We start from the raw sequence: 13,001 nt of genomic DNA on the forward strand, positions 1-13,001 counted from the left end.
TAATCAGAGCGCCTGACACAAACCCTGTCTCCGAGATTATTGATGCTCAGTCCCCACCAATCAGGAGAGAGAGATGTTTCAGCTAATCAGAGCGCCTGACACAAACCCTGTCTACGAGGCGCGCGCTGCTCGCTGTCTGCGAGGTTATGTGGCTCGTCTACCCGCCAATCAGGAGAGAGGGATATCTCGGCCAATCGGAGCGGCCGACGCAAAGCCGGCGAGCGCCGCTCACTGTTGCGGAGGTTGAGGCTCCGTCACCTCTGAGCCGGAAGTTGTGATTGAGGCGTGGTGTCGTGACAGTGGGTGATAGTGACAGTGCTGTCTGTGTGTGTGACAGTGGGTGATAGTGATAGTGGCAGCGCTGTCTGTGTGTGTGACAGTGGGTGATAGTGACAGTGCTGTCTGTGACATCATGCCATTGTATTAGTGTGATATAGGGACCCCCATCCCCCTGTGTGTTCCCAGTAATGGGTGCATGGACATTGACATACTCAGGTGGTGATGTGTGTTGTGGTCATGGGGGTCATTAAGTGACTTTTCTGCTGATTTGGTTTAGTAGCTGGGTCTCCCTGCAGAGGGGAGAGGTGTAAATGGCAGCTCACAGGGGTGCTGGTCATCTGAAGAGCTCTCTCTGGCATTAACTGCACAGTATGATCTCCCAAAGAGACAGAGGGGATCTGGCCCGGTTCTACACAGTCACTGATCCCAGGAGACACCAGAAAGGTTTTACCATCTACAAAGTCACTGCCAGGGTAAGTGCTGAATTTTGACCTGCCATTGAGGGTCAAGAGTGAGAGAAGGATTGCAAAGGGTCTTATGTGGCAATAATGTTCATTTATTTCTGCATCATTTTTGTTTATGGTTTAAATCTGCACTGCCAGCTAGTAAAACAATTTACTGATGTGCTAACACCCCCAGTCAGAGCCCTAGGGGCTGCTCTGTGCAGCCTTTTGTCCTAGGGCTCTTCTGTTCCCCTTACTGTTGGCTAAAAATCTGGGGTAGTGATGGGAGGTAGGAGCAATAAGAATATTGTGGCTTCTGATTGGTTCTCCTGCTCTTAAGCCACCCCCCCCCCTCCATCGTCATTTAACGATGAGATCTATTGATTTTACGGTTTTGTGTTATAGAATCAATAGAGTCTGGGAAAACCGGTTGCATGTAATATCAACTGGGGCTTTGGGTAAAGCATAGGGGGCACATTAGTAAAATATTTTCCTAGGTGCTAGACTTAGTGAGGTATATGGGAATAGTGTTCTATAAAAGTCTACATTTGTGCAGTTTACTTGTTGGAATAAGTGCTCATTGTACACACTAACATTCAGTCGTTCAACTCAATTGCTGAACAGTCTCATTGTAAATGTCATTAGTTTGATTATACTGCCTGACGTGGCAAAAAAAATAAAAAAATGTACCCAAATAGCCCAATATTTTTTTTTATATTTTATTTTGCAAGAAAGTGAAACAAGAGGTTTTTTTTCCCCTCCCTAACTCAACCAATAAATACTTTGGGGTTCTTGGTTTGACATAAAAAACCTTTCCAAAAACGGCAGAAAGCAAGATTCAACACAGGTATTTATAATAAAATCTGCACTTGAAAATTATAATACATTTATTAGTTTGCACTGTCTTTAGTGAAATGTGTATAAATAATAAAGGTAGCCCATTTTTAAAAAGAGAGCCTACTGCATAAAATGAGGTTATTGCGCTTACTCGGGGAGATCAGGACATTATACCCCCTCCATCGCCGTACTCCTTATTGATTTCTGTAATGTAGGGAGTAATTGTCTGGTGACCACCAAACAACAGCTTCTCACAGGCCAAATTTTTGGAAAGATGAGACTCCCGTCTTTGAAACGAGGTTGCCCCTGAGTGTGTAGGTCAAGTAGATTGGACACTTTTTGCATAGTCCACCCCCCCTCATCCCTTGCATACAGTTTTTTTTGTTCTGTAGTGCTGCAGCTGAGCACCGTATGTGTGTTAAAGATGAGTGAGACTAGTTCTCACAAGCATAGTCTTCTAATTCAGAGAAAATAAGGCTTCCTTTTCTATAGTTAATGCCAGAGGATTTTTTTTTTTTTTTTTTTTTTTTTATAAAGGAACACAGCCCGTTGGTGATGAGAGCGCCATTCTAATATAGCCTCTGAAGATACACTATATGGACAAAAGTATTCGGACGGTTGACCATTACACCAACAGGGACTGTAATGAGATTGTATTCAAATACATATACTTTACTATGGAGTTGGTCCCCCTTTTGCAGCGATAACAGCTTTTTGTTTCTGTGGTAATTTGTGCCCATTCATTCTGTAGAGCATTTATGAGGTCAGACACTGATGTTGGAGGAGAAGGCCTGGCTCGCAATCTCCGTTCCAGTTCATCCCAAAGGTGTTCGATGGGGTTGAGGTCAGGGCTCTGTGCGGGTCAGTCAAGTTCTTCCACACCGAACTCATCAAACCATGTCTTTGTAGTTCTTGCTTTGTGTACTGGGGCACAGTCATGTTGGAATAGAAAATGGCCTTCCCCAAACTGTTGGCACAAAGTTGGAAGCATAGCATTGTCCTCATAAATCCCAATGCTTGCCAAAATATTTTTTCTTTCTCTCTTTTCATGGCATTATCTTTAGAACTATATCATCCCTCACCCATCCTTCAACACACACCTGTGTCCACACTGTTCCTTCATTACTTCACTCACTTCTAGTTAACACTCATAAACTCTTTTCCTATAAAAATTCAATAACTTTAACAGCCTCAGCCTGTCGCCAGAAACTAAAAGGACACACATCTTACAATCATCTTTCCTACCTTTCTTCCTCCCTGCTTCTATTTAGCTGGTGATATATGACCAAATCCAGGTCCTCTTCACTTCTCCCACACGCATATATCTGAACACTACAGAAATCCAGCAAACCTCAAACGCAGCACCTGTCTCCCCTATCTTCCAAAGTCCTTTAAATGTGCCCTTTGGAATGCACGCTCTGTTTGTAACAAACTTGCCTCTGTACACGATCTCTTCCTCTCAAACAATTTAAACCTTCTAGCAATAACAGAAACATGGCTCATGTAATCAGACACTGCCTCACCTGCAGCCCTTTCACATGGTGGTCTCCATTTCATCCACACCCCCAGACCAGGAGGCAGACAAGGAAGGGGGGGGGGGGGGTTGGACTAGTTCTCTCCCCACATTGCACATTCACAGTTCTCCCAAATGTCCCATCATGTTCACATCTTTTGAACTACATGCTGTTAGGATTTTTAACCCGTTCTCTATGCATGTTGCTGTCATCTATTGCCCCCCCCCCCTGGACCACACCAACAATTTCTTGAAGACTTCTCTGCGTGGCTCCCTCACTTCTTATCCTCTGACATCCCCACCATCATCATGGGTGATTTCAACATCCTTATTTCTAATCCACGTTCCAATGCTGCTTCCAAACTACTCTCTCTAACATCCTCACTTGACCTCTCTCAGTGGATTGAATCTGCTACCCATCAGGATGGCCACTGTCTTGATCTTGTTTTCTTTAGACTATGCTCAGTTTCTGATTTCCTTAACACTTTTCCCCCTCTAGGGTCATCACCTTATAAGCTACTCGCTCACCCCCAGTTCTTTACCCTCCCAGGTGTCAAACTCTTCCAAGCCTCCTCACAACCGCAGGAATATCAACTCTATTGATCTTCAACAGTTTGCTACCTTTCACCAACACTTTCTCGCCCCAATTTCTACATTGTCCTCTGATCGGACAGTACCCCATTTTCTCCAAACCCTAGCAAAGTTGATCAAGTGGCTCCAGCGACACTACATACTCCGCATAGACTTCGTTGCCATCTGTGGCACACTAAAGTAACACGAACTCTTCAAAAACTTTTTCGTAAAGCAGAACGTCACTGGTGTAAATCTTGTACCTCTAATGATTTCATCACATATACTGGTATCTACCACTCCTATAGAAATTCTTTGGACACTGCAAAACAAACATAATTCCAATCGCTCATCTATGCTCAGGCTTCTAACCCCAAATGCCTTTTTAACATATTTAAATCTCTTCTTAATCCTCCCACCCTAAATCATCAGACTACCATCAGTGCTCAGGATCTTGCTTCCTATTTCAAGGACAAAATAGATAAGATCAGACTTGAAATGGTATCCTCTCCCTCGCCAAGCAATCCGCTCAATTCCTTGCTAGCACCCTCTGACACTCTCTCTTCATTTGATCCCACAAATGAAGAGGAAGTTTCTGCTCTCTTCTCATCTTCCTACTCTACCTCCTGTCCTCTTGACCCCATTCCCTCACAAATTAGTAGGTCCTTGTCTCCTGTGCTCATTCCCCCTCTAACTAAAATCTGTAATCTATCTCTCTGTACTGGTATTTTCCATCACTATTCTAATCGCTCATTCAATGTTAATTTCTCTGGATCCACCTCTGCTCCACTTCCTTTATCAGTTGGAGTACCACAAGGCTCAGTCTTAGGTCCTCTACCATTCTCTATCTACACCAATTCTCTTGGAAAACTAATAAGCCCCTTTTGGATTTCAGTATTATCTCTATGCGGATGATACACAAATCTATCTATCCTCTCCTGATCTTTCACCATCTGTGTCTCGCGTTACTGACTGTCTTACTGCCATTTCATCTTTGATGTCTTCTCGCCAACTCAAACTCAATCTCTCAAAAACTGAATTAATAATATTCCCACCCAAAAACAGAAGCTTCCTGCCTGACATTTCTATTTCTGTTGATAACATGACCATAAAGCCCACCCCGCAAGCTCGCTGCCTAGCTGTAATCCTTGACTCACAACTGTCATTTATTCCCCACATCGACTGTATATCTAAATTATGTTACATACGTCTAAAGAACATTTCCAGAATGCGCACAACTTAATTCATGCACTTATCATCTCCCGCATCGACTATTGCAATTCCCTCCTTAATGGTCTTCCCAAAGTCAGACTTGAACCCCTACAATCTATTTTGCATACAGCGGCTAGATTGATTTTCCTTGCAAGCCCTTCTTCCTCTGCTGAGCCACTCTGTCAGTCTCTACATTGGCTGCCTGTAGTTTAACGAATCCAATATAAAATTCTTCTACTAACATACAAGGCCGTCAATAAAATTACACCGACATACATCTCCTCACTTGTCTCAAAATATCTCCCAACTCGACACCTCCGTTCTGCACAAGATCTGCGTCTCTCTTCCACTCTCATCACATGCTCCCATTCCCGATTACAGGACTTTTTTTGAGCTGCACCCACTTTGTGGCATTCCCTTCATTACACAGTAAGACTTTCCTCTAGTCTCCAAACCTTCAAGCGTTCACTGAAAACCCACCTCTTCAGACAAGCTTATGATATTCCTCAACCAGCATCTTAATTTTCCTAGGTTACCCTATTACCACCCTCTACACAAGTAACACAAGACAACAACCCTCTGACCAACATTGGTACACACACAGCCCACTCAGTACTTTTACCTTTGCATTCTAGCTGGTCCAATGTGCAATATGATGTAACACATGCCCTTGTGTTTCTAACTCCCATTGTCCCATAGATTGTAAGCTTGCGAGCAGGGTTCTCTTACCTCTCTGTCTGTATTACCCAGTATTGTTTGATGACTGTGTTTGTTCCTGCTTGTAAAGCGCTACAGAATTTGTTGGTGCTTTATGTATAAATATTAATAATGAAAAGACAGGTTTATTCTCTGTGTTCCTGCCGCTTACACACAGTGGAGTTGGCCATATTGTGGAATGAACCAAAGTGGCCTATGACTCAGAATATTCAGGATAATTCACTAGGAAGTAGTCACATCACTATCAGCCCGAAAGAGAACCGTCTCCCTTTTCTCCATTTTTGTCTACTCTGAGCTGCTCTGTTCTAGTCATACAATATACAGTGAATTGTTGGCTGTTACTTGATGCACCCACAATCCCTCTGCGTTGGTTCTGTCTTGTCTGTTTGGCTCTGTCCTGCTGTGTTGCCTCCGGAGGCTGCTTCCTTGCAGCAATCTAATAACCTCACTGGACGTGACACCCTGCTTGGGTTAAGCAGCCATTTCATGTGAATAGCAATGTAGAGTAGGTTGCCTGTGCGTGATAGAATAGGGAAGTACATGGTAAAGGGGCATATTTAAGAAAGCACGATAGTGCTTTTAACGGGTCATTAAGGTGCCTCCTGTCCTCCGCAAATTTATTAAGGGTGCATCGCAGCAGATATCATGGACATCTGCTGCTTTGCATTCCTCTTCGTTTTTGGGAGCAGTCACCATACAACAGAATGGTGACTGCTCCTGGCCGCAATCTAACAAGTACCGAAAAAACATTTTTTTCGGGAACTTGTCATGTTAATGTACGCTGCTGGAGCTGGCGTACATCATCGGAATGGAAGAAATCTAATGCTGTCAGCTCTGCTCCGGAGAGCAGAGCTGGACAGCGCATGTGTGGAGGGATCACATGATCCCTCCCTGTCACTCAGCGCGCTCTCTCTGCAACTATCGTTGCAGAGACAGAGAGGGGATCTGTGTGCGCATGTCCAGTGCTTGGAACTGGACATGCGCAATTGAAGAGTGAAGAGAAGACCCGGAGACAGCGCTTCCGAAGAGGGGGGTAAGTATGATTTTTTGCATCGCAGAAACAGCAGTTTTTCGGAACTGCTGTTTCTGTGCAGGGCTGTACATAAATGTGAGAAATAGTTCAATCCTTATTATTGCGATAAGGATTGAAAACTACTTTTCACTTTATGTGAATATTGATAAATGTGCCCCATAGATACTGTGGTAGGTGGAATAATGCTACTAGCAGGGATTCGTTATGTCTGAAGGTGTCTCCACATATTGCATCTTTTTCAAGCTCAAATAGCAATACAATTATTAGGTTTTAACAAACGTAAACAAGATCGTCTTATAATCAAAACATCTGTCAAGTACAATGTCCTTAGATACCGGTTGTGTTGTCTTTTGTTGAGTTATCTCTGAGGATCAGGCTTTAAAGACAAATGTTTTCTTTCATTCTGTAATGATGAATGTAGGTGTAAACCTATGTGATTAACCCCTTCAGTGTCAGCGGGTTTCAGTGTACATTGTTGCTCTGCATCTGTTTTATTGTTTTTATGTGAAATGATAATAAACACTAGCGAATATACCGTTTATTCAGCATTCATACTGTATATGATTTAAGATGACTTTCCTAAACACCAATAGTGATTTGTGACGTCTCCAGGCATGATACACATGTCTGTTTATTCACAAAATAGGTATTGGGTATTATTTATATAGTTTGTGCATATTACATTGTGCTTTCCAGAGAATATTGAATCTTTCACATCAGGCATCCGTAGTATTTATGTATGCCTAAATGCAGAAAAGGTGGTAAATCATAGCTTTATGCTCGGATGAGTAGAGTTTTTTTTCAGTCAACCAAATTGGCCATAAATTGCTGTACCTGCTGGTCCTTAATTAGGACAAATCCCCCCCCCCCCCCCTAACATCTGATCAGTGCTGGACTGACTTCCAATCTACCCATGAGCACAATTAGCTGGTGGTCATAGGTAGATTGCAGATATAATATTAGAAGGACTGCAAAATACGGTATCCTGGAGATGTGGATTGCCTAGTAAACAAGGCTACCTGATGCCTCCAGGGACTTGTTCATGTTTATCTCTTCATTCTGGTTCAGATCTAAAGCTCGGCTAGAAAGTGCTGTGTCTTTGTTTAGACATCTTAACCCCTAATGTTAGTCCGGATGTGTTTAATATGTGGCTTTGTCTTGCAGATGATATCCCTGCATTCCATTTCATGTCATTGAGGGTTATTTGCAACAATTGTTCAAATGTTTTAAAGCTACCAATCAGTAATGAGCATTTTTACCTTTCTTGGAGGTTTATGCTGAAGGTGGGGATCATGTAATACACAAAGAGGTTGTATAGTAAAACGAGGGATCGTGTCCTAAATAAACCAGGTTTTGCAGGTGTTCAGGTCATTGGAACTTTCTAACTGATGTTTCTCTTTCAGATTGTGTCCAGGAAGAACCCAGAGGATGTTCAGGAGGTAAATATGTGATCTGTTGCTTAATGGATTTGCTGTTTTTCTCCCCGGCATTTTCAGCTTTATGTCTTCTCTGTTTTAGCATTAGTGGCTCCCAGGCTAATGAGCTGTATTTGCCACTAAATACTTCCTGGCACACGAGCTTTGATGCGCTATGAATGCTGTTTTTCAACATTTCTAGTGTTCCAAAGGGTGGAGATTCATGGGTCATTTTATCACTTGTGTGTCATTAACGTTAGGGGGACAGGTAGTTCATGTATGGTAAATGTAGTTGGAGGTTTTCCATCTACGATAGCAGTGACAGTGATCCAGTCAGAACAGGGCGACTGTTAGCACTAATGGGCCCTCGTTTTATCGGGAAGGAATTCAGACGTTGCTCAGTGTTCCGAAAAGTTAGTGAACCAGTTGCTTGGTACTTGGGCCACTTTGCAAAGTCATCCTGTGTATGGCCAGCATTAAAGAAAGTCTGTACAAATGATGGTTCTGGAGGAGAGGGAGAGGCTTATTTTCAAGGAGCAGTGTGCTCCCCTGCACCTATTTCCCGGGTGCTCCACTCTTTTACTTGCCCTCTGTCTCTTGGAGCCCAACAGAGACATATTACAATATAATAAACCATATGTGAGCACTACAGCCAGGGTGATTTAGTCCCCGCCCCCTTTTTGACAGCTAAGACTGCCTACGGCTGCACACTATGTGCAGGTCTGTTCGGCAGGGAGTTTGCTGCCTGGCTGCTCTGATTGTTTTAATTAGAGCAGGCGGGCAGCACACTTCCTGCCTGTCTATGCTGAACGGACCTGCACATAGTATGGAGCCGCCGGCAGCAAGCCCCTGCTGGGTAGAGGTTTCCCCGATTTGCCCAACCCCCCCCCCCCCCCCCACCCCTGGATCCGCCACTGGATCCAGTGCCCGATTCAGTGTTGGGTATGTCTTCTGTAACACAACCCTGTCTACGTTACACTGCAGCAAGTAACCAACAAATGTTTTACCTGACCAGTAGTTTGTAGATAAGTGAGGGGGTGGGTGGCTACATCCCCCCCCCCCCCCCCCCCCACCAATAAACAATTGTTGAGATCATTATAAATAAACTGGTTCTGTGTTGGTTTGATGTAAGTGTAACACTCTTCTCCTTGTTTTTTTTTTCTCCTTTTCCCTTAGATAGTTACTTGGAAAAGATACAGCGACTTCAAGAAATTACACCGAGATCTTTGGCAGATACATAAAAACCTTTTCCGACAAACCGATCTGTTCCCACCGTTTGCAAAAGCCAAACTGTTCGGTAAGCGTCTTTCTGCCGTGACATGTTACTACTGGGAATATAGAGGCGTTCATAGCATGAGATTGGGAAATACACTCCTAAACCATCCAGGTCATAACACGTGTTCAGGGCGTCTGTCATGTTGTGCGTTGTAAAACAGATGATACACTCTCATGTCACAGCATGTTACAGTGTAGCTGAATAATATTGTTAATCACTTCAGTGTATTTATTGTTATTATGATGCGGAGTGTAAATCTGACCGGTATCCGTTTCCTGTTACTGCGGATAGAAGATCGGCCGCTAGCACAGGCTGATAATCTTCCATTTTGTGCTGATTGGCTGATATTGTACATGTGCCCTGCATTAGGCTAGCGAGTTCTCTGACATCTAGGCTGCATTTTGGGTAAAGTACATAAACACTTAAGGCGAGCGGTGTTGGGCCTAGTTTGCATTCTACCTCATCCTTTACACAATATACCGTACATTATGTACGAGCTATGTGCAGGTTACAGACAGGTAATATAATAATTAAGGATTATTAGATCTACCAACACAGGAAATACTATAAAGTAAAACATCTTTTCTTCATGATTAGAAATGGCATTGTTAAACTAATTCAATTAATAACAAAAAACGAACCCTGGTGGCACAAAACATGATTTTGATAAAAAAAAAAATCTGGGTAAATAACACTGCAGATAAACTTTGACTTCATAGAGTATTTGTTACCTGTATACAGGCTGAGTGTGTAGAATACATACATAGGAATGAGTAGAGTATCTCTACATTATGTACAGCCATGGTATCTCTTTTCTGGTATCCCATGATCCTGAAAAATACGGACACAATAGAAACTGAAATAAATATATATATATCAGTGGTTGAAGTGGGAATTTAGAAGTGCTGACATGAAAAATTGGGAGTTAATAGCTCCAAAGCAGCTGCTGGTGAGGACCACCACAAAGGAGGCTACAGGTGCTCTTAGGCCCAAGATATCTAAACCTCAAAATAACACCTTAAGACGCTATGATAAGAGTCCCGGAATGCATCAAAAGCACTTATAAAATAGCCTTTCAATTGACCATAGTTGATTGAAACAACTGATACATCATCAGCAGTAGTAGCAGCTATTTATATAGCACCACTAATTCCACAGCGCTGTACAGAGAACTCGCATCAGTCCCTGCCCCATTGGAGCTTACAGCCTAAGTTCCCTAACGCACACGCACACGCACACGCAGCCAGTTAACCTACCAGTATGTTTTTGGAGTGTGGAAGGAAACCGGAGCACCTGGAGGAAACCCATGCAAACACAGGGAGAACATACAAACTCCTCACAGATAAGGCCATTGTCAGGAATTGAACTCATGACCCCAGTGCTGTGAGGCAGAAGTGCTGATGCGTGAAATGTTTCACACTCCGAGAATATTACGTTGCTTCCACAAAAAGAGGATACTGGTACCCTACAACTCCGAAAGCATTCATATGTGAAGGAAGTACCCGAACTGTCAAGTATAATGAAATTTACATGTAAGACACCACTTAAAGGGACACATCTAATTTATTAAAATGATTCCATATATATAAAATATAATACATTCAACTTTATTGATATCAATCTTAAGGTCTTAAAAACAATGTACACAAACATCACTTGAATGAATCAGGAGACTTCATTAATTGTAAAAAAAACAGCAACCTAATCACAAGGCTGATTGCAGCCGGCTATGTTTCTAAGTATAATACTCAGTATAGTCGCACTGGTAGCTTTCACAGTTCAATTGTAGAAAGTGTCTATATTTTGTAACCCGAAAGTAGCAACAGTGTTGTAATGGCTAGTGATTTACTGAGCCTCTCATACAGCAGATGGTGAACTGTTCAAAAGTTTGATAAACTGACACAAAGTAGCAACAGAAGTAAACCGCCTCCATTCATAAATTACTGTCTTGCGTGTGCGGTCTCCTCCGAAGCAGACAGGCAGTGCTTGGTTCAGTGTCACAGTGCAGTCTGTATATTATCCTGTTCCTCCTCTGGCTGAGCCTTAGCAGACAGTTTCTGCACAAAACAAATCATAATCCCGGCCGTTCTTTTAGCAGACAACGTCTGCAAACACTAATGATATCCCAGCCTGTTCCACAATATTCCACAGCTGCCTGTCATGATGCGTGGACTTAAAACCACCAAAACAGTCTGACCGCTCTGGTAAATGTATCTATAGGGCACCAGTGGGGTAATGGTTCCTTTGGACTGTGGTGGTGGGCACTTAGGTCTAGAGCTCTTGAGAACCCTGTCATGTTCATTCATATTTACAGCAGACTTAGTTGTGAGCCAGGACCGCTATTTGAATCTATAGGTTTTACTGAATGACTATGGCACATACCGTCCTGTGTAGTGTGTGTGTGTTTCCGTCTACGGAGCATTCATTGCTCCTCTATAAGGAGACACCGTAATTACATACAGTGATAAGCAGGTTGGGATGTACCAGCTGAATAATCTGATCATGTGATTGACTTGCATCATAAACAGGTTTTGTGATATCACTGAGCTGTGATATAAAACTCACTGCTTGGTATAGAGCAGATAGTTATCAGTGTGAGCTTTATACACATATACACACATTTTATTGCGGGCACCGTGTCTACTGATATAACAGGATAAACTTATTGTAACCTAGATGTTATCTCAGAATAATGTTAAAATTAGTTTTGGTCCCAGATTTCTGACATATACGAACGTTTTTAGTTTGACACCTTCCTCCTAAATGGGAAAACTCACAAATCATTAGGCTCTAATAGCTGTGATTCTCCTTCACCATTAACAGTGCTCAGCGGCATTCCATGAAAGTGGCCAGAAATAATTTGTAAATTCCCTGCTGCTCAGACAGACATTGTACAGCACTTACTTGAGAACCAACAATAGGAGGAACCTCCATACCCTGATGTACATACACACGCAAACAATGGATGTTAAGTAGAAATTTAAAGCAAAATAATTTCTTTGTTATTACAATGTAAAGAATTGGTCACTGGCTAATTGTACTCCAGCAGCATTATTTTTGCACCTTTTTGATATTCAACAAATTGCAGGGGAAAATACTATATAGTGTGAAATCTGCAAATATTAAAATAAATTCCATTGTGTAAATCAGTTGATTTCATCAACCACTTATCAATATTTTTTAATATTACAACATTTTGGAGAAGGTGCAGTACTTCTATTCAATAAAGTGAGTAATTGTATCTATATTTTTCAAGAAAAATGCCCTTCGTAGTATCATTGGTGTTAAAGTGAGTCTTTAATCCACATTTCCAGATGAGAAGTCAGTCTTTGTAATGATACCATATGCTCGTATTACATCATCATCATCATCACCATTTATTTATATAGCGCCACTAATTCCGCAGCGCTGTACAGAGAACTCATTCACATCAGTCCCTGCCCCATTGGGGCTTACAGTCTAAATTTCCTAACATATACACACACAGACAGAGAGAGAGAGACTAGGGTCAATTTTGAAAGCAGCCAATTAACCTACCAGTATGTTTTTGGAATGTGGGAGGAAACCGGAGCACCCGGAGGAAACCCACGCAAACACGGGGAGAACATACAAACTCCACACAGATAAGGCCATAGTCAGGAATTGAACTCATGACCCCAGCGCTGTGAGGCAGAAGTGCTAACCACTAGGCCACCGTGCTGCCCAT

The 13,001-nt window shown here is 42.4% G+C and overlaps 1 protein-coding gene across 2 annotated transcripts in view; it reads left to right on the plus strand.

Annotated features, from left to right (window-relative positions):
- Window positions 1-98: 98 nt before the first annotated feature.
- The window catches only part of RPS6KC1 (ribosomal protein S6 kinase C1), a 94,385-nt gene continuing 81,482 nt past the window's right edge, over window positions 99-13,001 (plus strand). Inside the window, exons 1-3 of one of the 2 annotated variants that reach the window (XM_075204238.1) lie at window positions 99-752; window positions 8,008-8,043; window positions 9,196-9,316. In XM_075204238.1, the coding sequence (XP_075060339.1) occupies window positions 651-752; window positions 8,008-8,043; window positions 9,196-9,316 (259 nt within the window). In that variant the 5' untranslated portion in view covers window positions 99-650. The remainder of the gene's footprint in view (window positions 753-8,007; window positions 8,044-9,195; window positions 9,317-13,001) is intronic. The other variant, XM_075204237.1, reaches the window with a different exon arrangement.

This window comes from Mixophyes fleayi, chromosome 3 (assembly GCF_038048845.1).
Source record: "Mixophyes fleayi isolate aMixFle1 chromosome 3, aMixFle1.hap1, whole genome shotgun sequence".
NCBI lineage: Eukaryota > Metazoa > Chordata > Amphibia > Anura > Limnodynastidae > Mixophyes > Mixophyes fleayi.